At 40.6% G+C, this 27,957-nt stretch overlaps 1 protein-coding gene across 2 annotated transcripts; it reads right to left on the reverse strand.

Moving 5' to 3' along the window:
- Nucleotides 1–3,779: 3,779 nt before the first annotated feature.
- dync2i1 (dynein 2 intermediate chain 1) lies at nucleotides 3,780–27,957 on the reverse strand. Of its 2 annotated transcripts, none has more exons than XM_036596804.1 (21): nucleotides 27,861–27,957; nucleotides 26,832–26,885; nucleotides 23,126–23,933; nucleotides 22,936–22,976; nucleotides 21,905–22,108; nucleotides 19,063–19,140; nucleotides 17,864–18,080; nucleotides 16,854–16,965; nucleotides 15,623–15,752; nucleotides 14,870–14,981; nucleotides 12,547–12,641; nucleotides 12,333–12,462; nucleotides 11,139–11,311; nucleotides 10,280–10,442; nucleotides 9,550–9,657; nucleotides 9,225–9,286; nucleotides 8,987–9,038; nucleotides 8,144–8,304; nucleotides 7,212–7,340; nucleotides 5,701–5,924; nucleotides 3,780–4,669 (listed from the first exon to the last, which is right to left on the reverse strand). In XM_036596804.1, exons 1-21 carry the CDS (start codon nucleotides 27,873–27,875, stop codon nucleotides 4,498–4,500), a joined length of 3,240 nt encoding a protein of 1,079 aa, XP_036452697.1. In that variant the 5' UTR covers nucleotides 27,876–27,957; the 3' UTR covers nucleotides 3,780–4,497. The 2 variants fall into 2 exon arrangements, with proteins under 2 accessions (XP_036452697.1, XP_036452696.1); XM_036596803.1 differs by having other exon boundaries at nucleotides 19,063–19,143.

The following is a 27,957-nucleotide window of genomic DNA, read 5'->3' on the forward strand; positions in this document are numbered from 1 at the left end:
ACTGGCCACTTTATTAGAAACACCTACCTTGTGCTTCCACTCACTGGCCACTTTATTAGAAACACATACCTTGTGCTTCCACTAACTGGCCACTTTATTAGAAACACCTACCCTGTGCTTCTACTCACTGGCCACTTTATTAGAAACACCTACCTTGTGCTTCCACTCACTGGCCATTTTATTAGAAACACCTAACTTGTATCTTGAATCTGAAGAACCATTTCACCACACAAAGAACAATTGCAAATGGTTCTGTATAGAACCAATTTTTTCTAATAACTAAACAGAACCACTGCCTTTACTAAAGAACCCTTGAAGAACCATCTTCTTTAAGGGTGTAGGGTATGTTTTCGTTTGAGTTTGATGGCTTAGCTGCTCTGCCAACATGACCAACATGACCAATCTGGTCAACTACCTCGATCATGATGGTCAATCAGCTTGGTCATGCTAGTCATGTTGGTCGACCAGCTCAACCATCAAACTCAGCCAAAAGCTTATCCCGAGCTGGTCTACCAAGTTTCATCAGCTTCAGCTAGTCAAGCAGTTTTTCCCAGCACAGTTATGGTTATATTACCTGTGAACGTTTTTAAGTGCAGATTACTGGAGTTACTCTACTCCACTAGATAGAGACACTTCATTCAGCATCACTCAGAAACTTTCAAATATGATTTCATATTTATTGTTTTTACTGAATAAATCACAGATTTCCCTTTTAAACTCTCACCTTCTCCCTCTGTCTGATGTCTGTGATCAGGCTTTTCCACATCTGACGGGCTCTCCCGCCTCTCTGCCGGGCGGCCGGGTCCATAGCGCCCCCTGCAGGCCACCCTGACCTTCTGCAGACTGTTTCTCCACCGGCCATCCGAGTCCAGCAGTCTGAGTTCGGTTATCCGTCCAAAGAACCCACAATAGCGCCGCTCGTTTTCTTTCAGGACACTTTAACCTTCTTTTCGCATAAACACTCCGCTGCAGATTCACCGGAGCTCCTGTGAGCGGCTGAGTGCTCAGTGAAGCCGGGGAGCGCGGAGTGGATCAGCGCTGACGAGGCTCAGAGCCGCTCCGCTGTAAACACTGCACACCGCCGCCATGGCAGCAGACTGACCCCCCGCCCACTCACCGGACAGGCAGGCCTTCATATAAACCTCACCGAGAACCTGAGAGAGACTTACGGTTACTAAGATACGGCCCGAGACTGGGCTGGGATAAGACCCTAAAACTCGGCGTTGCTAGGATACGGCGTCTGAACCAGTCAAGGTCTCGTTCACTGTTCAGGCTTTAACACGCTTTAAGACTGAAAACTGATCAGAGTAAATAATACAGCAATAACACCGCTGATCAGATACATACAGTTATAACTACAGGTAGATATGGAATTACACAGTTATTACACACTGTACTGTTATAACATAAAACTATCTATCTATCTATCTATCTGTCTGTCTGTCTGTCTGTCTGTCTATCTATCTATATGTCCATGTGTCAATCTATCTATCTATCTATCTATCTATCTATCTATCTATCTATCTATCCATATGTCCATATGTTTATCTATCTATCTATCTATCTATATGTCCATATGTTTATCTATCTATCTATCTATCTATCTATCTATCTATCTATCTATCTATCTATCTATCTATCTATCCATATGTCCATCTGTCTATCTATCTGTCTGTCTGTCCGTCTATCTGTCCATCCGTCTCTCTATCTGTCTGTCTGTGCATCCATCTCTCTGTCCATCAATGAATCTGTCTATCTGTCCATCCATCTATTAATCTATCTACCTATCCGTGTATCTATCAGTCTGTTCATCCATCTGTATGTCTATCTATCTATCTATTTGATGATATGTCCATCTATCCCTTTCTGTCTATTAATCTATCTATCTATCCATGTATCTATCTGTCTGTTCATCCATCTGTATGTCAATCTGTCTGTCCATCTCTATCTATCTATGAATCTATCTGTCCATCCGTTTGTCTTTCGGTCTGTCCATCGCCATCTATATATCTGTCTATCTGCCTGTTCATCTCTATCTATCTATGAATCTGTCTATCTATCTATCTATGAATCTATCTATCTATCTATCTATCTATCTATGAATCTATCTATCTATCTATCTATCTATCTATCTATCTATCTATCTAACAAAGACAGATGGAAGAGATGATACAATCTTGATACAATGCTATTTTGCTAAAAATGCAACATTAGTTCCTCAATCTTTTGAAATGTTTATCAAATAAATAAAAAGCTCAAAGTACAGCGTGTTATAAAGTAACTGTCTTTAATACAAAAATAGTGATACATTTCAGATTAACCAATAACATGGACCTTTAACAAAAACACTCATCCCAGTATAAATGAACAGATCTTCTGTACAGGTTCAAGATCAGAGACTGTTTTATAGAGTTAAATACAGATTCTCATCATATCCCTGAGCTGCATGAACCTCCGATCCCGTCTGAACCTCTGCAGTCTGATCTACCTATGGTCACCTTCATTTAACGTTCCTCTCTGTTCTTTTTTTGGTTAAATGTATCTCAGGTCACAGTGCGGCGTCCTTCCCTCCCAGTCCTGCAGCTCTCCTGCACGGCACAGTTTAGATTTTTACTGTAACACAGCACATTTAACTCATCAGATTATTACCAAATCCTGAATCAAAATGTCCTGCAGCAGGAAAAACATGCAGTGGGTTCCACACCTGGTAGTGAAGAACCCTCAGGAGATCTTCTGAACTCCATACAGAGTGCAAAAACAGCCTCATCTTAGACTCTGCTACTGTTACAACAACACAGCCAATCAAACAGTCTTTAACCACCTCAGAAATGAGCTTAAAATCCTCTGATAGACACTTAAATTACTCAGATTTATTTTTTGGATTGTTTTTGTTTATACAGGGTTTAGATATGAAGCTCTGCTGAAAAAGGGACGCAGACCAGAGTACTGAGATTTACATCGATCAGGCATAACATTCTGACCACCTCCTTGTTTCTGCACTCATTGTCCATTTTATCAGCTCCACTTACTGTATAGGTGCACTTTGTAGTTCTACAGTTACAGACTGTAGTCCATCTGTTTCTCTGCATACTTTGTTAGCCCCCTTTTACCCTGTTCTTCAGTGGTCAGGACCCCCATGGACCCTCACAGAGCAGGTACTATTTGGGTGGTGGGTCATTCTCAGCACTGCAGTAACACTGACGTGGTGGTGGTGTGTTAGTGTGTGTTGCGCTGGTCTGAGTGGATCAGACACAGCAGTGCTGCTGGAGTTTTTAAACACCTCAGTGTCACTGCTGGACTGAGAATTGTCCACCAACCAAACATATCCAGCCAACAGCGTCCTGTGGGCAGCGTCCTGTGACCACTGATGAAGGACTAGAGGATGACCAACACAAACTGTGCAGCAGCAGATGAGCTATCGTCTCTGACTTTACATCTACGAGGTGGACTGACAAGGTAGGAGTGTCTAATAGAGTGGACAGTGAGTGGACACAGTGTTTAAAACTCCAGCAGCACTACTGTGTCTGATCCACTCGTACCAGCACAACACACACTAACACACCACCACCACGTCAGTGTTACTGCAGTGCTGAGAATGATCCACCACCTGCTCTGTGAGGGTCCATTGGGGTCCTGACCACTGAAGAACAGGGTAAAAGGGGGCTAACAAAGTATCAGAGAAACAGATGGACTACAGTCTGTAACTGTAGAACTACAAAGTGCACCTATATAGTAAGTGGAGCTGATAAAATAGACAATGAGTGTAGAAACAAGGAGGTGGTCAGAATGTTATGCCTGTTCGGTGTACGTTCCATGCAGGTGGTCCTGTCAGAGCTCAGGTACATGATCACTCCAGTCAAATGTGTTGTAGGTACAGTCGCATGCAAAAATGTAAACACTGCTGGTCAAATGACACATTCTGTAATTTTTTAAAAGTGAGAACAAGTTAGCGCACCCTCTACAGAGAACACACTTAAATATGGTCTTTTTCCGCAAATTTTAGTGCTTTTACTTTGATAAATTGCAAACACACCATAAAATATCAGTGTGTCATAACTTTTGCACACGCCACATTTTTTGTTTTTAATTTCATGCCAAGTATGTTAAATTCAGTGACTGTGTATTCAAATGTGATGTTTCTACAGAAGACGTGTGAACTTAGAAAATCAACAAAACATGTCATCTGACCAGGGGTGTTCAAACTTTCGCATACGACTGTATATTAATGAAACTAATATTGGCCCCTCTATATCACTGCAGCCACACTTACATATCTAACACATCTGGCTGGACAAAAAAGGTTGTTCTTAATTTCACTGTTGCCGGACAATATAGTGCAACAGCCATCAGTTCCAGTCCAGCACAGTTTGGTGATTTTCCTGCTCAAACACACCTGATTGGGCAGTTAATGACCAGCAGTGTCAGAGCAGGTGTTTGAGCAGGTGTGCTGAACAGTCCTCCAGGACCGTATGTGCTGTAGTTTCTCTCCTCCGGCTCTCAGAGGTTGTCCTGTGCCAGCAGGTGGAGCTTCTCCCTGTCTGAGGGCTGAGGAACTGTGAGAGATTGCTTCAGGAAGTGGATCTCCAGCCTGCCGGACTGCTTGGCCAGAGCCACACCAGAGTAACGGTTCTGCCTGGCAGCCTCACCGAACACCGCCATGGCCATCACACTGGAGGACAAAAAATGTGAATTTTGACATAATTGGTCAAAATCTCAAAAAAAAAATCTTTCTTTTGATATAATAAGTCAAAATCCAGAGAAAATAAACCAGTAATTTGACATAATTGGTCAAACTTAATTTGACTGATTTTTTGAATAATAATTTTGAAATTATTAGTTACAATCTTGAGACAATAAACCCATTACTTAGACATAATCTAAATAATAAAAAAAAAATTCTTGAGAAGATAATCCAATATTTAGATATAATCAGTTATAACCTTGAGAAATTAATCCATTTAGACATAATCCATCAAAATTTCAAGAACATAAGGCATTATTCTAATCTCATCGGTTATAATCCCAAGAAAATAAGTCTGTAATCAGTCAAAATGTGGAGAAAATTAGCTGATTTTCTAACATAGTCAAACAGAACCTCGAGAAAATTAGACATCATTCTGATATAATCAGTGTAAGTCACTGTTTAGAGACAAAAAGTCAAACCTCCAACATAATAATACGTCTACATACTGCTGCCAGAGAGAAAGAGAGAGAGAGAGAGAGAGAGAGAGAGAGAGAGAGAGAGAAACAGGTGATTTTCTGCTTCTCTGCCTGGCAGAAATCGATCTTGATTTATGGGAGGCTGATAAAATGAAAACTATAACTTTGTAAACTCAAGTCAAAGTTTCATTGTAATAAAAAGTTGAGGTTTTCGCCCCCCTCTAATAAAAGTGGGGTGGGGAGGGCAACACAATCTAACTGTTCTTATTATGATCACATATGGGATATGTGTCTGATCTAGTAGCTCAGAAAGTGGCCTTGATTGGAAACCGATTTTAAAGACTCAGATTTGTGTTCACACAGCTCCAAAGAAACCAGATCACATTTAGACAAAAAATCTGATTTGGGCCTCTTTAACCATTTAATGTGAACGTAGCAAAAACATAGACATGGACGTAAAGTATAGCAGGTCTTAAAGTAAAGGTATCCGCTGTCACATGGTGGCTTAGGAGAGAGCGTCTGGTTCTTCTGCTCTCTTACCGGTCAGTGGTAAAGCTCTCTGTCATGACTGGAGAGGAATCTTTCTCTGTGAGGTCCCAGATGTGCAGGACAGAAGCAGCGTCCAGAACACAGAAGACAGAGGGCCGGGTTTTGGACCACTGCACAGACAGAACCGGAACATCTCCAGAACTCGTGGACCACTCCAACACCGGGTCCTCATGCAGAACTGAGTGGAGCCGGAGCGACCCGTCACTGCAGCCCACCTGCAACACACATACAGTTCATATTCACACACATTGCACAGTCTCCATGACCAGAATATGAGCTGTGCTCTTCCACAGTCGGCAGAGGAAGTTAAAGTTCAGCTTGTAGATGCTAATTTGTGCAGTATAAGCTTCAACTATTTGTTGTAAACTATGATTCTAGAGAAATTATAGAGAAATGTAGAGTACTGTGAACATTACTAGAGAGAAAAGTAGATTGCATAGTATAAACACAGTAATACACGGAGGGCGACGGCAGCGAGGTGCCATAACTTCAGAGAACTCCAATTCCCAGGAGCCTTCGGGCTGATTAGGCCCAACCTGACACACCTGTGAACTCCTCTACTTAAGGCTGTGGCAAAAAAGCAGCCCTTTGTCACACCTTTGTAGGGGGGTGACTGGTACGGTAGCCCAGGTGGGTATTTAAACAAAAAGAAAAGGAAAGAAAAGAAAAGCGGGCTGGAAAAAACAAGAGAGCAAAATTGCCCAAAACTACTTAAAACCAAAAGAAGGCTTGAGCTACAAACGGCTCCAGGCCATACAAAAAGTGTTTGTTCCACTAGGAGTAAACGGATGAAACATAAAGTCTGCCTTCCTCTCATGATCACAGAGGAAGTAAATTTTGTTTTCTGATTATCTTTTATTTCACTTTCCTAGAACAGCCTTTTCCCGCCTTTTTATTTCGCAGCGGTAACTCCTCGGACCACCAATCAGTGGTTCGAGCCTGGCTCTGGCCCTCTGGGTCAACTCCAACATGCACATCACCAAATTCACACTCCCTTGCCTCAATAAATTCACTGAAGACCCTTTCTCAGGGGTTTTCCTCTCTACACTTGGGTCCGCCTCCCTGCCGTCCCATAACAATTTCCAGTTTCACATATATTTGACATGTTTGCTTCTTTAGTTCTGCACTGGAACTGCATAGCTAATTTGACTTAACAAATAAGCGAAGTTTATACCACACCAATTAGCGCCGTGTTAACTGCATGCGGAAATGACACTATATAAATGTTTATCTGTGAACATGAACCTAAATTAGGGGGAAAAATCAGGCTTTAAGATGACTGATACTGTTTTTAACTACACAGCATACATTTGTCCATTTGTGTAGGTATCAGTGTCAGAAACCACATAAGCAAGGCATTCACAAGCCGTTTACATGATGCTAATCTGTGGCTATAAGCCTTCATTACGTGTTGGCTACATTAGCCAGTAAAAAACTGAAGAAGCATAGTTTGAACATGTCTCGTTGATTGACCACATTTGGGATAACTGGCTTGTCCTCACCAGAAAGAAGGGCTCTCCAGTTGGGCAGAAGTCCAAAGCAGTGACCTCTGCTGGTCTCTCACCGTCCTCAGACATGTAGAGCTTTGGGACGGCTCTCAGCCCGTGCCTGGTGCCTCGCCTGACCAAACCCTACAGTCAACAAACAAACAAAAAAAACAAAACCCCCATCTTTACCTTTGTTTAATTCGGCCAAATACCAAAAAAAAAATTTACATAATTATTTCAGCAATGCAAACACATTTACATTTTACATTTACATGATTCTACAATCACATTTCACCTCTGCATTTAACCCATCCGTGTAGTGAAACACCCACATACATACTAGCGAACACACACTAGGGGGCAGTGAGCACACTTGCCCGGAGCGAGTCGGCAGCCCTATCCACAGCACCCAGGGAGCAGTTGGGGGTAAGGTGCTTTGCTCAAGGGCACTTCAGTCACGTACTGTCGGCTCAGGGGATCAAACCGGCAACCTTCCGGTCACAGAGCTGGTTCCCTAACCTCCAGCTCACGACTGCCCCCAGATCAGTAATCAGATTTTCATAAATTGGAAATATCAAAACTAAATGCATTTTTCTTCTTGCCTCACAACATCTGAGTGTCCTCTAAAGCAATGCAAACGAGGAATGTCTGCCAGTGACACACAGTGATGGGGGCAGTCTAAGAGGTCTTAATGCATGTCCTAGAGGTCTGAGCATGTCTGAGAAGTAAAGTTCTATATGCTTGACTGAAGCTGGCCTTCAGTTTTAAAATTCATGTTATGTCTACTTGTAAAAAATACATTTGAAAAATCAGAACCAGTCGATACTTCCTGGCTGCATTTAAGTGCATCATGACCCCCACTTTTCAGACACCACTGAGCCGAATCGACTGCTATTCATGTTCTACCTGAATTGTCTACTTGCTTTTCTACGAAACACTCCACTCACCATGCTGGTGCCGATGAAGTAGTGGTTGGAGTCTGAGGGGAGGAACTTCAGCAGGAGACTCAGGGGAGGCGTGACCCCAGTGGCCTCTCGAGGAGTGGCCTTTTCTGACGTCTGTATAGAGGAACTGTGGAGGAGCTTCACTTTCCCACCTGGGTGCAGACCTGCCAGGGTGAGGACAGCCTTGTTATGACAGGTGAGGGGGTTCTACAGAGTTATACCCTCAGAAGCTCCACCCATACAGGCATGTTGACCAGGTGGTGCAGTGATGTGTTTGTATATGTGTGTGTGTGTGTGTGTGTGAGGGTGGACAACATGGACAGGCTGCTGACTGGCTACAGCTGCTAAAGGAGAACCCTACGCTGGACACTTGTGATATTTTAAACATCTGGTATTTTTACATAAATTGTTATGGCTGTATTGATTTAATAAACAATAATGTGGTGGGTTCACCAGACCACTGAGTGACAAACACATCAGCACCACACCAGAGTCAATTAGCTTCCGAGCAAGAGAGATTCGTTGCGTTAAAACAAGTCTGTCATTTTGTCTTTGGTGTTACTGACACAGCATTTGAACCACCACTTTTGTTTCTTGTGAGTCTGTTTTTGTTGCAGCACCCTTTCGACCACTGTCTGCCCCTTTCTGTCATGCAAAAACAACAGCCTGTGGTTGGTTATTCCGCATGCCAGTCAAACAGCTTACTGTCGTAGGCGGCTTTTGTTCACACTGAGTCACAAAACCTACCAGACTCTCTACCAACAGCAAGAAGTCCAGCTTGTGGGAATATCAACATTAGGACTGAGGGACGGGGCAGCAGTGTTAGCACACTGATACATGACTCACCGAGGTCTGTCTGGGATCCAGAGTCATCAGCTTTGGACAACTCAATTACAACCTACAGAAATGAGAACAAAGATGAAAATACGAGTCGATTATTTACAATAACAAACATTTACATTTTATATTGACGTTGGTTCAAAAACATTTATTTATCTTACTAGAGCAACTTGCAGGCAGTAGATCAGTCAGCAACGTAAAGAAACAAAATGTTCACTATTTAAAAAAGTAAATGATCACTTACCCAAAGATTCAAGAGGCCATTTTCATCCAGCGATCCCAACTGGAACGAGAGCCCTAAAGACTCTGAGAGTTACAAGAGAGAGGAAGTTTCCTCAAATAATGAACTGATTATATAAAGAATTACACATAATTTTGATGCAAAGTTTTCAACTTTCAAATTAATACACAAATGACAATTATGCTGTTTTTTGGAGGGTTTTTTTTGTTTGGTTACTTTATTTTCAGTGATTTAAGGATTTTATCTGATATATTAATATTATCACTAATATAAGTGAATAAGTGAAAATGTTAAAATGAATCAATAGAACATTTGTTGCTGGTATTACCTTCTTGGTCCGCAAGCAGTGGACCCCTAATCCCCGGCTCCACATTGACCAGAACGGGCTCGACCGACACCACAGAGCGGAAATGTCCTGCTCCTGATAGCACAGCATCTGTACAAACACACAATCCCACTTCCAACATCAAACCAAGTCTGGAGATTCACAGGTGTGAGTGCTGAGGTTTGTGCGCTGTCTGGTAAAAGTCATGTTTACATACAATAGCAAAGCAAAAATCAAGTTTCACAGTTTTCCCTCTTATTGCAAACATGGTAAATCAGATCTTTAGTGTCAGAGGTTTTCTTCTTTAGTTGGAGCTGCAAAGCTAAATTAGCTAACAAGCAAAGGAAACTTTAACCCTACCAAACAGCAAATGGGCAAAAGCATGTTGTCCATGTTTATAGGTAACAGTGAGTCATACAGTATCAGAAACCACACAATCGGGACTATAGGAGATACTGAACAACTCCACACAGTTTGAGGCGAGTTGTGATGATTTAGGCTATCCATCCATCCATCCATCCATCCATCCACCCATCCACCCATCCACCCATCCACCCACTGCATTAAACACTGGGTGTAAATGTGAAGAGGACATCATTTGTAGATCAGCAGTTGTTTTGCAGCAGATCAGCTGAATGAACTTGATTACAACTCACATGTTGAGGTGGATCATAAATGTATGCTGGCTGGGGAAGCTAACGGATGTGGTTGTGAACTCCTGTGTTAAACTAACCGGTGGAGAACGTTGGGTGGCGCAGTGTCCACTCCTCCCCGTCCACTCTGAGGGACGTGTGAGAGCCAGAATGCTCTCGAAGATCCCACAGCACGACCGAACCCACAGCTGTTCCAGCAAACACCAGCGTGGCCTTACCAGGACTGAAACAGCAGCAGCGCACCTGAAGATCAGAATGTTTATTCATGAATTAATTAATTTATTCCTTTTTTTTGCCATCATGAAAGTACAACAAAATTTGGTTTGCAACTGTCTGGGTTTGGTGCTGTGGGTAAAGGATAGTTAAAATACAGTGTCAAACAATTAAAAGTGTAAATATAAAAATATTACATTTAAATATTTATATTTAACTATATATTAACAACATTTATTAGTTATTTTGTGCTTCTAAATTGGACTACATATAAAACAGCTCTTATATAGTGCAGTTCACTTAGTGTAGACAGGCATATTTTTAATTCTATTCTGGAATTTAACTTCATATATCCATGAGTGCTGGAGTGCCCAGATAAAGCAAACCAAAAATCCCCAACTGCGTAAAGTCAAATCAGATTTCTGAGGACTAATTCGGCCCATTTTTATTAATTTTACTTATTTATTTATTTATTTTTATTAGCAACAAGCAGTAATGACAATAGCATAGTGTACTCTTTATGGTACTGATATGGACCACATAAGCAGATGTCTAACACACAGCACTCAAATGCAGTGTGCATGTACTCGTCTGGTTCACATTATTTACATCATACAATCATTACACATATGAGCCACAGTAAACATAAATTGTGTGTTGGGAGGGAACACTCGCTGATTCTGATCATGCACCCTTACTAACAGCTGTCTGCAGTCTTATGTCTACCTCAGCCTCGTAGGAGAGAATGCTCTGGGGTGCCGAGGGCTCCCAGATGTTCCACACACAGATTAACGTTTTACTATCAAGCATCACACCATTCGATCCGGAGCACGGGGCGTGAATGGAGAGCAAGGTGTGTGTCTGCACCTGAGAGAAATGCAGCAACGTCACCTGCCGACCTGCACACACACACACACACACACACACACACACACACACACACACACACACACACAAACCTCAGAAAGTAGTGACAAAACAGGTAAAACATAACACTTTATCGCTTCTGTCGGATCAAAACCTCGTATCTCCAAAATAGTAACTTTACACAAGAAGGAAAAAACTTACTTTACTTTTAATGTAAGTCAATGGAACCAGACTTTTTTCCAAGTAATTTTGGGTCATTTCTGTTGGTCCATTCATCATGAAATGTACACACAATATATAGGACCACGGGTACTTTCAAATTATGTCAAAAACCGAAAAATGACAGCAGATATATATGTGCCTAAATTTAACAAGAAAATGTCCAATGTGTGTTAAACCTATACACCAACAGGCCTCTTCATTAAGTCCACCTCCCTGTGTCCACACTCATTGTCCATTTTATAAGCTCCACTTACCATATAGGAGCACTAAATGGTGCAAATATGATATACAGTCTGTAATTGTAGAACTACAAAGTGCACCTATATAATAAGTGAAGCTAATAAAATGGACAGTGAGTGTAGAAACAAGGAGGTGGACTTAATGAAGTGGCTGGTCGGAGTATGTAAGTGCCTATATAGCATTTATATTTCTTGTATGGGTAATGCCTACTCCCAAAAATGTATACCATTTAAAAAGTGTCCCATATGTTTTATACATGTAACTATTTTTATACATGTAACTATTTAATAATAATAATAATAATAATAGTAATTTTATATAGTGACTGTCTCATACCTATGGTCACTATACAAGCCAAAATCCAAAATAAACATGACATTAATACCACCAATTACTTAATAGAAGGGAGGAGTGGGGGGGGGGTCACCTGGAGGTAAAAGGTAGCGACAGTTTTGCAAAAAAAAAAAAAAACTATAAGCAGAAATTTAGTTAATTTAGACACACGCCCAGAGACGACATTCAGAACAGGAACTTTGGTGTCGAAGAGTGTGTTACTGAGTGGAAAGAGCAGTTTGGTGAGGTGTCTGATACCATGGAGAAATGGGAGTTTGGTGTTTAGATGAAGGCAGCCATCGCTGAAAGAGAGCGAGTCTGTTTGAGAGTGCAGCTTTTTCACAGATTTGCTCTCAGCCCTGTTCTCCTCCAACAGCACTGCCACCACCTGCGACACGTATAGAAACACATAATTTCACAGATAAAACCAAAAAAGCACTTTGAGTGAAGAAATAAGTCTAACTTTAATCACCTGTGCAGCAGAGCGCAGAAATGTGGTGAGGCGCTTTGAGTCAACGCTCATCCGGACCAGAGACTCATCTGAAGCATTCTGGGAAACCTTGGGGCCTGTGGGTAAACAAAACAACCATAAAACACAAGCTGTGGAGCATTCAGTGTCTTGACAATTAAGAAGGTCAGGAAGATTCACTTAATCTTAAATATCTTTCCTTTTCACTACATATTTACTCCTGTCTATAACATCAGTACACTAATACGTTTATTTTAATGTATTGGTATAAATGTATAATGTTCACAGTCCCAGGAAACACAGTGTAAAATAAAGCATTATAGCAAGGTTTGAATGAAAAAACAAGACGGAAATGTATTAAAACACATCTTAAAAACTGCTGACCAAAACTATCTGAGTTAATGAGCATGCATGATTGATATTCCTCAGTCCATCACATCATCAGCCTGAAGTAGAACTAAACACAGCAGTGTGAATGAAGCAAGGAGAAATGAGTTAAACAGGCTCTACATATACAGGCAGCGTCGTATACCCCGCTGTGTCCACTCGCTAAACACATTATCCAGCTTTTGTGAGGCAATGTCTCATCCAGGCAATGCTGGTATTGTAGGTTGAACAAACACACGGATGGACAGACAAACAAACAGACTGATGACAGGCAGTCAGATGAGCTAGCCAAATAGCTCAGTAATGCTTGCTAGGTTAGCTTTTGCTTGGTGGTTAGCTTTCTCTTGGTACGTTTCTCCGACTCAAACAGAGAGAAAGAGACTGTAGGGGAACAAAGTTTTGTCAAAGCTAAACCAAATTAGCACTGTAATTGAGGAAAGTATTGCTTAGGCCCAGTTTACATCGACAGAAAAAAAATACGGATATATACATCGGTCATTTAGTGGACACTGGAAAGTTATTCATAGGACAGTTTAGCGCAAAAGTCTTGTACCTGAGCACATTATCTTAAGCCGGGGTTACATTATACAACCTTTACCACGATTTTAGCTCAGATTCTCAGTCTAGCTAGTCGGCTCTGGTCTGCAGATTTTTGAGTCAGCCAGAGTCGACAGTTGGAGAGAGAATCGAGTCGTGTTTGAGGGGCGCAGACTCTGATTTTTTGCCTCCCGATCGCTTTTCAGACCAGTCAGAGTTTATCAAACGTCTGATTTTTTTTTACCTGACTCTGAGTGTAATCTGGCGTAAAAAGGTTAAAGACTCAATCTGAACGGATTCCTGCAACAGCCAATGAAAACTGAGAGCACGAAAGAAGAAAATACAGTAGGTAAACAAAGAAAAATGGCCAAGTCTTTCACATGTGGAGAGAAGCTTTTTAATGAGCTGAGTTTAAGGCACAATCGAGTTTATGTACATTTAAAACTCTAAAAAACACCAAACTGATCACAGTTTTAAGTCAACGATCCTCACTTAAACATGTTTACCTGCTGCTTCTTTACTGTGTCGGCGCAAACGGCAGAGAAAACAGCAGCAGCAGCTTCACGTTTGTTTATTTGGGTCTCCCAGCAAAGGGAGAACGCGAGAGTTCAGTTCAGCAGCAGCTGAAAAGTTGAGTAGTGTGTGATCCCTAATCGTTTAGTGTGGATCCCCAATATTTCAGTCGCTCAAAAAAATCTGCAAAACCAGTCGGATAGTGTGAGACACCCAGTCTTTTATCATCTGTTCAGACTTTAAAAGTTGTGTAGTGAACTCAATATTTTAGCAATGAGTGTGTTTTTGCCAGAAAAATCACCATATATCATTAGAATAGATGTAAATAAACAAATATTAATAAAAAGTGACAAGAATTTCTTATTTTCAAAAAGTGCTTGAGAACTTGTGCTAGTTTGAAAAACAAAGTTTGGTTCCAGATTTCTCCTGGATGCCCCGAGACATCAGATGGATTTGTTAAACAACATCACCGAAACCCTTGATTTAACATAATGAATAATTATTTATACAAACAAGGTACTGAAAAATGTCTGGTGGTGAGGTGCCTGAAACTTCTGCGCTTCTGAAACTTTTACCGTGATGCCCACAAGAACAAGACTGACCTACACTATTACTTCATGTGGCACCAAGCAAATGTGTTGGTTTTATTCAATTCAAATAAACACAACGAATGAACAAATGTTAATATTTATCTTACACTAAAACAGTAAAAAACTATTTGTGTATTGATTTTGCATGTTCACAGTGCACTGGCTATATGACACTAACCACTGACGGTGACTCTTTATATCACACCTATTTCAGTTTTCTCAAATTTAATGTGGTATTTCCAAGAGAAAGATCCTAACTGAATCATGGATGTGTGTGGTGGATGTGGTGTGTTCAGTACCCCCACACGCGATGTTGGTCTCTGGTGGATGTTGAGTCCATTTGTCCATGTTGTCCGTCTCCTCTGTCTGAGTGTCTCTGTCAGTGTTGTCTTCATTACACTGCACATAGGCCTGCAGCCATAACAACAAAGTGCTATCATGCTTGACAAGCATTTTTCAAACATTTTTATTTTTCATTCGTTTTCTCTGTTCTTTCTTCATCTCGCAAAGAAAATGTTGATATGATGTTGTTGATCCAGCAAGATTTTAGACAAAAATAATAACAGGCCATTTGAACAGTGGACAATATAGCAATAAACTGGACGCTATGCAGTTCAGTGATTTTACTACGGTTAAAGGGTGTTGTTAGGCAAAGCATCATATCATTGGCTTTTGATAAAGTACATTAATGTTCAATAAAAAAATCTATTGTTATAAACAATTCTTCCAACAAGCAATACTGTTTGCTAACAGTAGGCTAAAGATGCCAAGCATACAAATTCTTTATGTATTTACAAACAATTAATGGACTTTTTAATAATGTAGGACATTACAAAATAATTTTCTTTGTATTGTTTATATTGAGTTTTTTCAGTGCTTTTAAGCAGATCTTAGGACTGGAACTTTTCATCTTCTAATTACTGATTTAAACCAAGTAGAAACATTACATGGACATTACATGAGATTATGACCACCTCCTTGTTTCTATGATATCCAGTTGTTGCACACAGTTTACACGGTGTACAGTTTTTAAAGTAAACAAAAGAAAAGACCTGTTTTGTGTTCGCCATTCCGAAGCTCTTGATGTACATGTCGTACTCGCTGACCGGCGGCAGGTCCAGAAGACACTCGGTGACAGAAAAATCCAGATCAATCAACCGCAGGAGCTCTGCGCTGCGTTTCCTGCATCACAAACAGCCAATCAATCGACCTATTCAGTCACGTCATCTATCAACTGAACTCATTTGCTGACTCACAATAAATTAATCTTCAAGGCTGCTGAAAATGTGGCCACTTCTACAGTATAATATACTGTTTTTCTTTGATAAGGTGATTTCTAAACACTGTTGCTACATTTATTTTGATATGTAAAGAATGTGATCTGATAAAGATTAGTAGATATTTATTTTTAGCTTTTAATTTTAAACACGTTAATGCATGAATAGGAATACAGGTCACACATCAGTCATGTTTTATTATTACTCTGATGTAATAAATCAATCAATAATAAGCATTACCGATCCAAATTGCACTCTGAATTAGCCTGTAGTGAAACTATTGCTGTTCATCCAACAAGAAAGGCAGTATGGAGCTTCTTTTGAACAGTGATAGTTAACAAAGTAGCTCAAAGAAAACTCCAGTCCTACATTCTGTTTTATGATGATCTGTTTTACAACGACAAACAGGGACATGTACCTAACTACCGCTTCATATTTTACACAGAAGAACAAATTTCCAATATTGTACTAAATTGTAAATCATCAAGATGAGAAACAATGTCAATTTACAAAATTCTGTTGATCAACCAAGACATGTTCGGAGTGTGAAATCTGATTTATTAGTTACTCGTTGGCCTTATGAGGCTAATGTAGCAAACAAGCAACGTAAGCAATTGGTAATGGTAATGTATAGCCCACTAATTAGCATGGTGGTAACTGCATGCCTAAAAAATGCATGCTTGCCTCAAATCGTGTGGAGCTGTCAGTGTTGTCTTCATTACAAGCCTGCAGCCATAACAACAAAGTGCTATCATTTTCAAACATTTTATTTTTCATTCGTTTTCTCTGTTCTTTCTTCATCTTGCAAAGAAAATGTTATGATGTTGTTGATCCAGCAAGATTTTTGACCAAAAATAATACCAGGATACCTTGATTATGTGGTTTCTGACACTGTATGACACACTATTATCTAAAAACATTGACTCAGCATCAGGCATCTTTAAACCTAAAATATGTCTGTGTAAATCACGAAACTGTGCCTTAAAGATGTGTCCAGGTTACTCACTTCTGTTTGTCAGCAGCCTGCTGGTTGACCTCTCTCTGCCTCGCTGCTGCAAAGTCAATAACCCTGCCGTGGGTTCGGCCTTTCTTCGAGCGGCTCTCTGAGTCAGCACTCACTAGTATTCAGAAGACAACAGATACATGAACACAAGCTTCTCCACAGCTTGTAGCTGCAAACAATCCGATGATTCAATTTGACAGATTTAGTACAATTCTGAATAAAAAAATACACTGAATACACAAGTGGCACCAAAACAATAGCACGCATCGGGCTGTTTTCAGCAGAAAATGCTGTCGTACAGTGGATCATCACAGGTGTTATTTGCTGTAACGCTTGATCTCAAGTGTTATATTACTGTTATACAACAGCTCTGCAATTTAAAGAAAAAAGTAGAGCAAAGAAGCCTAAACATTGAACCAAATATGCTGTAATATTGGCAATTCCTTCCGCTAAGAAAGTATGGCCTTTTACGTTAGAGACAGAGCCATGAGACTGCTGCAATATCAGGTTCAGCTCTGCTTTATCAATATCTGCCAGAGGAACCTGAAAGAGATTTCCTTCCAGTCTGTCTGTAAACCATTTCACAGCTCATCTGTTTGCTGAGTTATATTGTGTACATTTCCAGTTTGTTTAGTTGTTCCATCACAGCTGCCGGCTAAAAAGCTTGCATCGGGCCAATGACAGGTTCAGAATATGATGTAGTCCTGCTTTCTTACTCTTTTTCAGAATCTGACCAAACGAGCTGCAGGTTAAATATTATCTTATAGACGTTCTGTAATGTAACGTATAAATATACTAATGATTAGCTACAGCTTAACATTGTTACTAAGCGACCAGTGCTCAGCAGAATGATAGTTATTGCTATCACAAAACAGTGCGAGTAGAACACTTCTCAACCAAACAGACTGCATCAATCAGAAGGTGTCTGTTCAGCTGCACTGAATGTTAGAATCTATAATAATCGAACTGCCACCGTCTGACTGATGCAGCAGGGCACTGATTGGTGAGTCTACCTTTCTGAGTTGGTTCAGCCTTTCTGGTTGAGGGTCGCGAGTGGGCGGAGCTGACCAGCTCGTTCTCCTGCTGCATCGCTCTCTGGATGGCCTCAATCTCTTCTCTCCTCCGTGGGCTCAGCTCCCTCTGTCCCTCTCTCTCTTCGTTTTCATCCTCCTCTCCTCCTTTGTCTTCTTCTTCCTCCTCCTCCATCTCCTCAAAGTCTTCCTCATAGTCCTGCAGCCGAAGACGTTAACTTGGCTTAATTGGTTGATAAACACAGGTGAACACAAAAATGTGAAAATATCTATCTATCTATCTATCTATCTATCTATATGTCTATCTATATGTCTATCTATATGTCTATCTATCTATCTATCTAAGAACGTAGCTCCACTGCATGGAGTCCTTTTGTTTTTGTAAATCCAATGACATTTACTGCCTTTTTCTTAGCCCAAAGTCAGACTGACTGCACTTTAATCTAGTAAAACTATATCAAATCCACACTTCGTGACTATAACAGCTGTCTAAACTGGGAAATTTGCTCTATATGTAAGGAGAAAGCCTGTTTTAAATCTTTGTCAATGTTGCAAATAAAAGCATCTGCTAAATTTATAAGGATATATTTTTTATGTTGACTTGTCTACTTCACAGTTTATTTCTATAAAAAGACTGAAGTGAGACGAACAGTGTTTGAACTTCATTACACAAAACAGAAAGTGTTCTTTTTCAAAAATATCTTGGAGGTAAAAGGGAAAAACACAATTACGTCATATTGCAGTGCTTAGCATCTCACAAATCTTTAAATATCACAACAGAATCGTATTGTAGCTCAAGAATCATGATAATATCGTAACATGGAGTCTGCAGTGACTTCCAGCCCTGCAGCATAAGTATCGGCCATACAGTTTAATTTTTTTATGTACAGTTTTGACAGTTATTTGATATTGTATTAAAATCACTACAAGTTTCTACATTGGGCTCTGGAGTGCTACATTGGGGGGGAAAGCATAGATGGACGAAAGTCTCTCTCTACACGTCTATCTCTTCTGCACAACAAACTCACCATTCTCTTGTAGAACACAGTTCATTTGAAGGCATGCATTAAAAATCAAAAACAAAACAACATTGTGATCATGTGACCCACATGCCTGAACACCACAGGATGGTGAATAATGACTCATCAGAGCAAAGACAGCACATGAAACGTTCTTCCTACCTCAAAATCCTCCTCGTAGTCGTCATTCCCGTAATCCTCAGCTGCCTCATTACCATCCTCAATGACTTCGTCCTCCACCTGCTTGCACACATGCGGGATTAATTAGTGGCCCAACTCACAACACTCATATCTGCTAACCAATCGGAAAGACAGGTGAGCATGCAGATGAAGAACTGTGAATATACAGACTGTGATGAATATTCATATCAATTTACATAATTAATGAAAGCACTGTGGATACTAAAATTTGGGTTTATTATAATAAAACATATAATAATAACAGACCAAACTGACCAGCTGCTTGGCTATTAAAGAATCTGTTATTATCTCTGAATCCCTTCAGTTCAATTACTGAAAAATAATAAAATATCAAAACATCATGTTTAATCCAGCAATCTGCTTCAATATAAAACTATAATCAAGATGATAAATATTGATGCTCCTCACTTGTAAATCAGCAAATGAAGAACAGCATGCAGAGTTTTTTTCGTAAGAAAATATGAATAAGGGATAAAGAAAAATCAAATAAATATTTAAATATTAAAATTACTATTTTGCCTATTAGTACTTATAACAACACCAATAAATATGACATTTTATGGGCCAGTTTAAGAGACTAGTCTTAATTAAGACTACTTAATCCACATCTGGGAAACCAGTCTTGTGACTATATTTATTATACTTATATTCATAAATGATGAGGTGAGAGTGAGACACCCTCGGACAGGGGTGGGAGACAAAGTAAATGCAGTATATTATTGCAATATTTTGGGTTTAAAAATCAATAATATCAATACACCACATCAATATTTGTCAATAGGTATCAAATATTGATATTTTCTGATTAAATTATTAACATTTTCAATGTGTATTAAGCCCATTTACAGACTAACAGATTACCAAATGCAATTTCTGATTTATCTGAGTTCAAAAGTGTTCAAAATATTTGGAAACCAAGATTGACTTTGAAACCAACTCTCAAACTTTACTTTTTTCAACACTCTCTTTTAAATTACAAGCCAAAAGTGGGTGTCGCTTCAGTGTGAAGTGCCGTAAATGAGTGTGAAGTGGTTGCATTAATGGACCCCAACAGATTACAGGCTAATCAAGATGCACTGATGTTAATAACATGCATAAATTAGACAATGAGCACTCTAGATTTTAGAACATACAACATGTTTATTGGCTCACTGATGCTTATAAGATGACTTAGGTATTTAATTGAAATTCGATTTTGAATGACATGGAATTTTTCTGTGCACTGTAGTACTGAAGCAACTTAGTCAGGACATAAAAGTACTGAATTTATTCATAAGTGATTAAAATTAATATTACCCTGAAGGCACACACTTAAAAAAATATGCTTCAAGAGTTTTTTAGTAAAGAAAATTATTCTATATAGAACCCTAAACACTCAAAGAACCCTTTACATGATTAAAGGGTTCTTTACATTGTGAAGGGGTTATTCAGACTGATGGAGAAAGTGCTATAGATGGTTCTATATAGAAAATGGTTCTATATAGCATCCAAAGGGGTTCTTCTATTGTTATGGCATCAAGCTTGGGTGCAATATAGTACCCTTATCAAAAAGGTTCTATGTGGAACCATCTATAGCACATTTGTGCACACATTCCATCAATCCGAAGAACCCTTTCATGATGTATGTGTCTATGGTTCTATACAGAACTGTTTTCTTTACTAAAGAAACCTTGAAGCACCAAATTTTTTAAGAGTGTAGACATTCAGCCAGGACATGTTTGGTGTCTGAACTTTGCTTCTTTAGTTTTACACTGGAGCCACTAGGCTAATGTTGCTAGTAATGGGAGCTTATAGCCCACCAAGTAGCATGGTGCTAATGTGTGCTTAAATCATCACACACTCACCTCAGACTGTGTGGAGTGGTACAGTATCTTTAATAGACTTGATTATGTGAGTGCTGACCTAATAATCCGTTAATAATCCAACTAATAGCTCAATCGGAACAGAACACGTAAACACCTCGATCAGAACAGACTAGTCCGATTGGGGCCATACAGACTGCAATTCCTATCTGATTGAATGAGGTGGGTAATCCTGTAAATAATCTGTTAAATAAAAGAATAATATCCGTGTAAACGCCTGTATCTGATTACATTCCCTATCGGAAAGTTTAAGTCCGTTCTGATCATGTTCGTCACGTCATAGTGAAAGTTTATACCGTTCAACGTGGCGGAGCAGAAACTGGTCTGCAGAGGAGACGAAGTTTATGCTCTGATCTTTAAAAGACGGCGGTGGGACGGACGTCCAGCTTATGTGTCTCAGAACACGACGTCTTCCTCTCGGCCTTCTTTAATAAGGACATGTGAAGGACGTTTTCCTGAGTCTGACATCATTTTAAAGTAATTAAAAACACAAGCGCTGCTCACTGCTGCTCATCTCACTCTGACTGGACTCACATGATGCTCGTTGTCATGGTAACGTCTACACTGAGTGGTACTCTACCTACGCATGTAATTTTGGATCTGATTACTTGTAGTGAGCATGTAGACAGAGATTTTCCATCAGATCGTTGGGTAGAGGGAGCATAAACACCTCAGTCTTAATCTGTAATCGGAATGTATTCAATGGGATTGGCTAATATATTTGCATGTAAACACAGACACTGTGTAGCATATTGTCATCTATGAAGATGGACGAAAGTTGCGTAGCTAGAAACAACAACGCTGGTCTTAAAGCCAGAGTCTTGACCATACTTTTGTCCTTTTTCACAGATAACAGTGTGTCATACAGGATGTCTCTACAAGACAACACAACGATGCCTTTAATGTAAGGATGCTCTTAAAAATGTTCTGCCGTTTCTTACCTCTTGCTCAGTGCTCCTGTGCTTGCTCTCTGATTTTTCATGTCTTTGATCGGTGCTGCTCTTCTTCGACCCTTCGTGCCTCTTTTCTCTCCGTTTATCTCTCTCCTCTCTATCTCTCGTTCTTTCTCTCTCTCTTTCACCCTCACGGTGTCGTTGCTGTTGCTCTGTTTCCCGAGCGTCGTTGAGGTCTCTCTCACCAGCTTCCTACGGCCGACAATGACATCAGAGCTCACAATCACAACCAGAGATTACAACTTTAAAGAGAAAGTTCAGAGAAAAAACATAATTTACACAGTTGAGTTAAAAATGTACACTTACTTCATAGTCGACCTCTACTGTTTTTAACTGACATACATTATATATTCGTAGATAATAGTATGTCAAGCAGCATCAGAAAGCACATATATTAAAACATATATTTAGTTTCTTATTCTTACCTAAGAGGAGTTTCATAGATTTTTGCTAATCTTTCATCATTTCTGCATAATTAAAGCTTCAAGATGTGAACAGTCATTCAGGGTGGTTTGGTGTGAAACGCTCTGCTCTAGAGAAACTTATCAAGTCAGAATTGTTCACAGTGGTGGTGATAGGAACCAGATGTCCACCTCTAAAAGCTCCCTCACAGAAAGTTATTACATTAAATGGCTATGAATTCACTGAGACACAGTTTGTGTCGTACGGCAAAATAGCCTCCAAAGAAAGCAATGTTTTTTTTTTAGATTTACTAGTATTATCTCAGAAGACACGTGTAGAATCTGCTGGTTTTGGATAGTAAATAAAAGGTCTATATCTGTGTTGTAGTCATGGCGACCCCTGGTTCTTATCACTACCACTGTAAAGAAATCTGAGTCTCTACAATCAACCATTTCACACCAAACCACTCTGAATGACTCTGTTTACACTGAATTATCAAGAAATTTTGAAACATTGGTGGAATTCCCCTTTATGACGCTGTACGACACAAGACATCTATTACCAATATTTTCATTGTAGTTAACTTAGTTTGTTTGTTTGAATCTCTTCAATCTTACATAGTGTTCTTTCTCTCTTCGTCTCCGCTCCCTTCTTTCCTCTGAAAAACAAGTAGAAAAGTAGATTTATGAATTCATTAAAATATGACAGTTCATGAAAACAGCAACCTCAGGAAAACCTACGGAACAACTCCCTAAAGTCCCAAACACATAACAATAAAAGTATTAATCTCTCTTTTTTGGGCCTCACCTCGGTCCGCATGTCCGGAGTTCTCTCTGTGGCCGTGTTTCTCTCGCCTTTCTCGTTCTCTCCGTTCTTGTTCTTCATCTCTGTGGCGTTCCTCCCTCTCCCTGTGCCTCTCTCTCCTCTCCCTCTCTCGCTCTTTATCTTTCTCCCTGTGCTTTTCCTCCACATCTCTACTCCCCTCCTTCTCTTTTCTTCTTTCCTTCTCCCTCTCTGCCCTCCTTCTCTCCCTCTCTCTATCTTTATCCCTTTCTTTCTCTTTATGTTTCTCTCTCTCTCTGTCTTTCTCCCTCTCTCCCTCTTTTTCCCTGTACCTCTCTTTCTCCCTCTCTCTGTCTTTTTCTCTTTCCCTGTTTTTCAGTCTATCCCTCTCTTCCCTGTCTCTGTCTCTATCTTTATCTCTATCTCTAAGTCTCTCTCTCTCTTTCTCTCTGTATCTCCCCAAGTCTCCCTCTCCCTCTCTATCTCTGTCTTTGTATCTCTCTCTCTGTCTCTCCTTCTCTCTGTCTCTGTTCTCTTTCTCATCTCGATCAGCCCTCCTCTCCGAGCCTCTTTTCCCTCCATCTCTCTCTTCATCTCTCTCTTTTCTCCTCTCTCGTTCGTCCCTCCTTCTCTCCTCCTCTCTGTCCCGCTCTGGCTCTCTGTGCTTTGCTCTCTCTCTCGTGCTGTCTCTCTCTCTCTGTTTCTCTCTCTCTCTCCTCTCGTCTCTCTCTCCGTCTCTGTGTCTGCGGTCTGTGGACTCTCCACTCCTCTGTTTCCTGTGAGTTTCTTCCCTCTTCGATCGTTCTCTCCTCCTGTTCTCCTCATCCTGCCCCTGCACAAATCACACACCACTTCAAATCAACTACACAACACGACTTCCACCCTGAATTTAGCCTGGATTCTCAGTCAGGCCGAGAGAGAAAGTCAGAAAGCATGCGAGGGGCAAAGAGTCATAGATATACAGTTGGAGTGAATCACTGATTTAATCTAGAAATTTATATTGGTCAAGGACTCGATCTGAATGATTCAGACAGAGCAAATAATAAAAGAAATATGTCGGACAGACATTAAGCTGATCTCTGCACCATCTCCGGCTACCGAGACAGGAGCAGGCTTGGTCCAATCAGAGGTCCCAGAGGTTCCAACCTGTGAAGTTTGGTGGAGCTTCGACTCTTCCTTGCTGAGTGAAGAGTATCCAGTTATTATCCAAGTTATTTGGGAAAAGCATGTTATCTCTGGTTCCTTGGGGGATACAGGATCAGTGCAGAGCTCATCCAAAGCAACAGCGAGATCTTTAACTTGGCAAAATCTGGAGCAGATGCATTTTTTTTCTTCATGGAGGAGTAGCGTTGGGAAACTGGCCCCATCACCCTTCAACATCACTGGTCCCCCAGTGCCTGGAAGGTTGCGGTGGCTGAATTCAGGGGGCCTGGATCCAATCAATGGCTGAAGATACAAGACCATGAAGTTACAATTTTTTGGCCAGGTCTAGATAGCGATACTGGTATCGGGAATCGGGCCGATACCACGCTCATTTACTCATACTCATAAAAATCCATCGATACCAACATTCCGATACCAGCTGATACCATGAGATGTAAGCCGAGTGTACACTGCCGTGTTAATGAACAAACGCCTCAAGCTGGCAGTGAAGGAGGCTCTGCTCACACAGAGAAGAGTTCCTGACTCTGTGGAGGTCGGATGCAAACTCACTGGTCACTTTAAACATTCCACCTTGGCACAGGAGGATGGGTTCCCCTTCTGAGTCTTGGTTCCTCTCGAGGTTTCTTCCTCTTGCTCTTAGACAGTTTTTCCTTGCCACTGTCACCACTGGCGACGCTCGCGGGGGCTCAGACCTGGATTTTTCTATGAAGCTGTTTTGTGACAACACCCGTTGTAAAAAGCACTATTTAAATAAACATTGACTTGACTTGACTTGTTATATTCCCACCAGGAATACACTGTGATTTTAGCCCTTTTTAAACATACAATCACAACCACTTCTCTACCACAGGCGGAGACACAACGGACAGAAAAAAGGAGGCAAATGAGCCGACATTTCCTACCAAAGTCCGTCTATGCTGACTTTACTCTGTTTGAATAAACTTACGAGGGATAAATGTTAATACGGTCATTTTTTTGTAAAATAGGCTGTAGAGAGTCTGCATTTTCCTATCTTGTACATCACTGCCTTGCTCAGTACTCAGAGCGCAGCATATTATTTTAAATGAAACAGTTTAACTGATAATTGTCTACAGACAGATTTGCCTACAGAGTCTGCATGTTCACGTAGCATGGACAGAGCGTTTTCATACAGTGAGAGAATATAAATCGTAGGCTTTGTCCGAATCGCTTTTCTGACGTGTAACAAAACCCGCTCTTCTCCACTGCAGCACTACTTGATCCAAGCTAACTAATGTAGCATATCTAGCTAATGCACTCCATTTAAAATCAGCCAGATTTAATGTTTGACTGTTAAGGTACACTGTACTCATTTCCACTAACCACTAAATTCTAAGTAGGTTACTTAATATGGTATCGGACTCGGTATCGGCAAATACTAAAGTATGTGTACTTGTACTCTGTCTGAAAAAATGGTATTGATGCATTCCCAGCTCTAGGGAACCTCAATATGGAGGTGTTGGGTTGGGGCTGGTGCTATTCAATGGAGGCCTGGGTGGCCAACCTCTGGGCCAAGTCTCATCCTAGTCACGCCTTCTATCTCAGAATTACACCCTCTAAATTTCGCAAGCAGGTCAAGTGGTTTGCAGAGGGGTGCCATCAGGATACTAAGCAGGACGGTCTGCTGAGCTGTTCTCTGCTGTCGACCTTTAGAGTGCGGTACCTGTGGTTCCCTGGAGGCTAAAGAGATGGGGGATGAGCAGAAAAGGGGAGGCTCCTGACGATCCAATCTTCGGTTACAGAGATACCATATACTATCATACCATGTACCATGTATGCCGTGTACCATCATGATATGATATTCCTGCCCTATCGCTCATTCCGTATGATCAAGTCTCAAACTGAAAGCCTCAAATGTGTTTTACTTGTCTCTTCTTTATTGTTTCAGCAGAAATGGTGGCGAAAACAGCAGCAGGAGGAGGCTTCTATACTTCCAAGTTTTTTTCTATGTGCATTTCCTAATAATAATGGGAGAGCATGCGCATTTGTGTATATTCAATGGGTTTATTTTGGTTCAACAACAACTTACAAGCTATGCAGTGTGTGAACCCCAATATTTCAGCAGCCAAACAAATCTACAAAGTTTAGTCAGGATGCCCAGTCTTTTATAATCTGTGAGGACTCTGAAAGCAGTGCAGTGTATAAAAAGCTTATCTTAACTCAACTTGATTCAGTTCAGTTCATCAGTTCCACACAATTCAATGCAAATTTGCTCAGACCCAAGAGCCCGGCACTCTTCTCTTCCTTCTCGGGAGGTGGAGCTCAGGCTGTGTACCCTTGTGTTCATGACTGGGACCTACTTACTCTTTTTCAGGTCCAGAACATCAGCAGCAGAGGCCAATGCTAAGCTCACAACTCACTTCAGTTTAACGTAATTCAACTCAGCTCAATTTGACTCTCATCCATACGACTCGACTCAACTTAACAACAGCTCAGCTCAGCTCAACCTTAAGGACTGTTACACTGCGTTTACAGGCTGGCTTTGGGGAAAAAAAGTTGTTCTGTGCTTAATAGCAGAAAACACATACACACACATGCATAAGCTTACCTGTATGTGCTTCATTAACTCATAGGATCTCCATGTGTCTTCTTTCGTTATTTTCTGAAGAAAGAAAAAGAAGAGAAAGAAGACAGAGCTGGTGTTCAATGTAAATGAGTGCTACAAGGGTTTTTTGACCACTGGCATTGCAATTTCTAGGACTGGACTGGACTGTATCCTACAATAGCATTGTATTTTTCCAGTGAAATAGTTTGTGTGGTTTTCTGTACCAAAATCATACTTTGCACATCCATTTTACCCCTTAGAGGTGCAGTGTAATTAAAACACAAGAAAAAAGTAAGACGTGTGCACGTTAAAGCTTAACATCCCATAATGAATCATTTAAAGCTGCTTAAAGAGGTGAGAAAGTCAGTGTCATGGGAGAATGACAGGAAAGAATGATGGAGGGTCTTAGAGACTGAGTGAGACCTGATTAGGTTTTAGGTTTATCAGTTATTTATTAATCTAAGCTAAGGCATTTAGTCAAACTGTATTTCTGAAACGAGGTGACAGCTCAGTAACCTCGGTTATTAATAGTTACTGAGAGTTTAAAATGCATTAACTAGCATTTGGTGCACAGTAAATCCACAGTGTTCAATACGAAGCTGAAGTCTCGTTAGCTAGCTTCTTATTCTCCGTTCCACCTTAAACAGTAGCTAACTTCTGCACTATTTAAGGTGGAATGGATAAAATGGTAAAAGAATAAAAGAAGCGGGCGAGTAAGAAGCCAATTTCTCTACTTTTTGAATTTGTACACTTAAGAGGTGGAGTTAGATGTTTAGTAGAAGTGATAATATCGACACAAACCTCACGTTTAGGCTGTCGGGTGGTAAATGTCTCCTAGATTACCGTCTAAGCGGGATACTGTGAATGAAACTGTCGCTAAGTTAGCGAGGAGCCGTACTGTAGCTAACTGACGTTAGTGACAGGCTGTGCTCAGACTAACAGCGATTTAGACACCACAGCTCGCTGTAAGTGGATCCTTATTACCATCTAAAGCCCCTAATAAGGTAATAAACCGTGTATAAACGCTCTTACCTTCTCGGAGTGCATTATAACCCGGAATCTCCCCTCGTTTCTCCTCCGGTCAGCTTCGTGTTTACAGCGCTCAGCGCCATGAGCGGCTAACGGCGCG

The sequence above is a fragment of the Colossoma macropomum genome, unplaced genomic scaffold (assembly GCF_904425465.1).
Source record: "Colossoma macropomum unplaced genomic scaffold, Colossoma_macropomum, whole genome shotgun sequence".
Classification (NCBI taxonomy): Eukaryota; Metazoa; Chordata; class Actinopteri; order Characiformes; family Serrasalmidae; genus Colossoma; species Colossoma macropomum.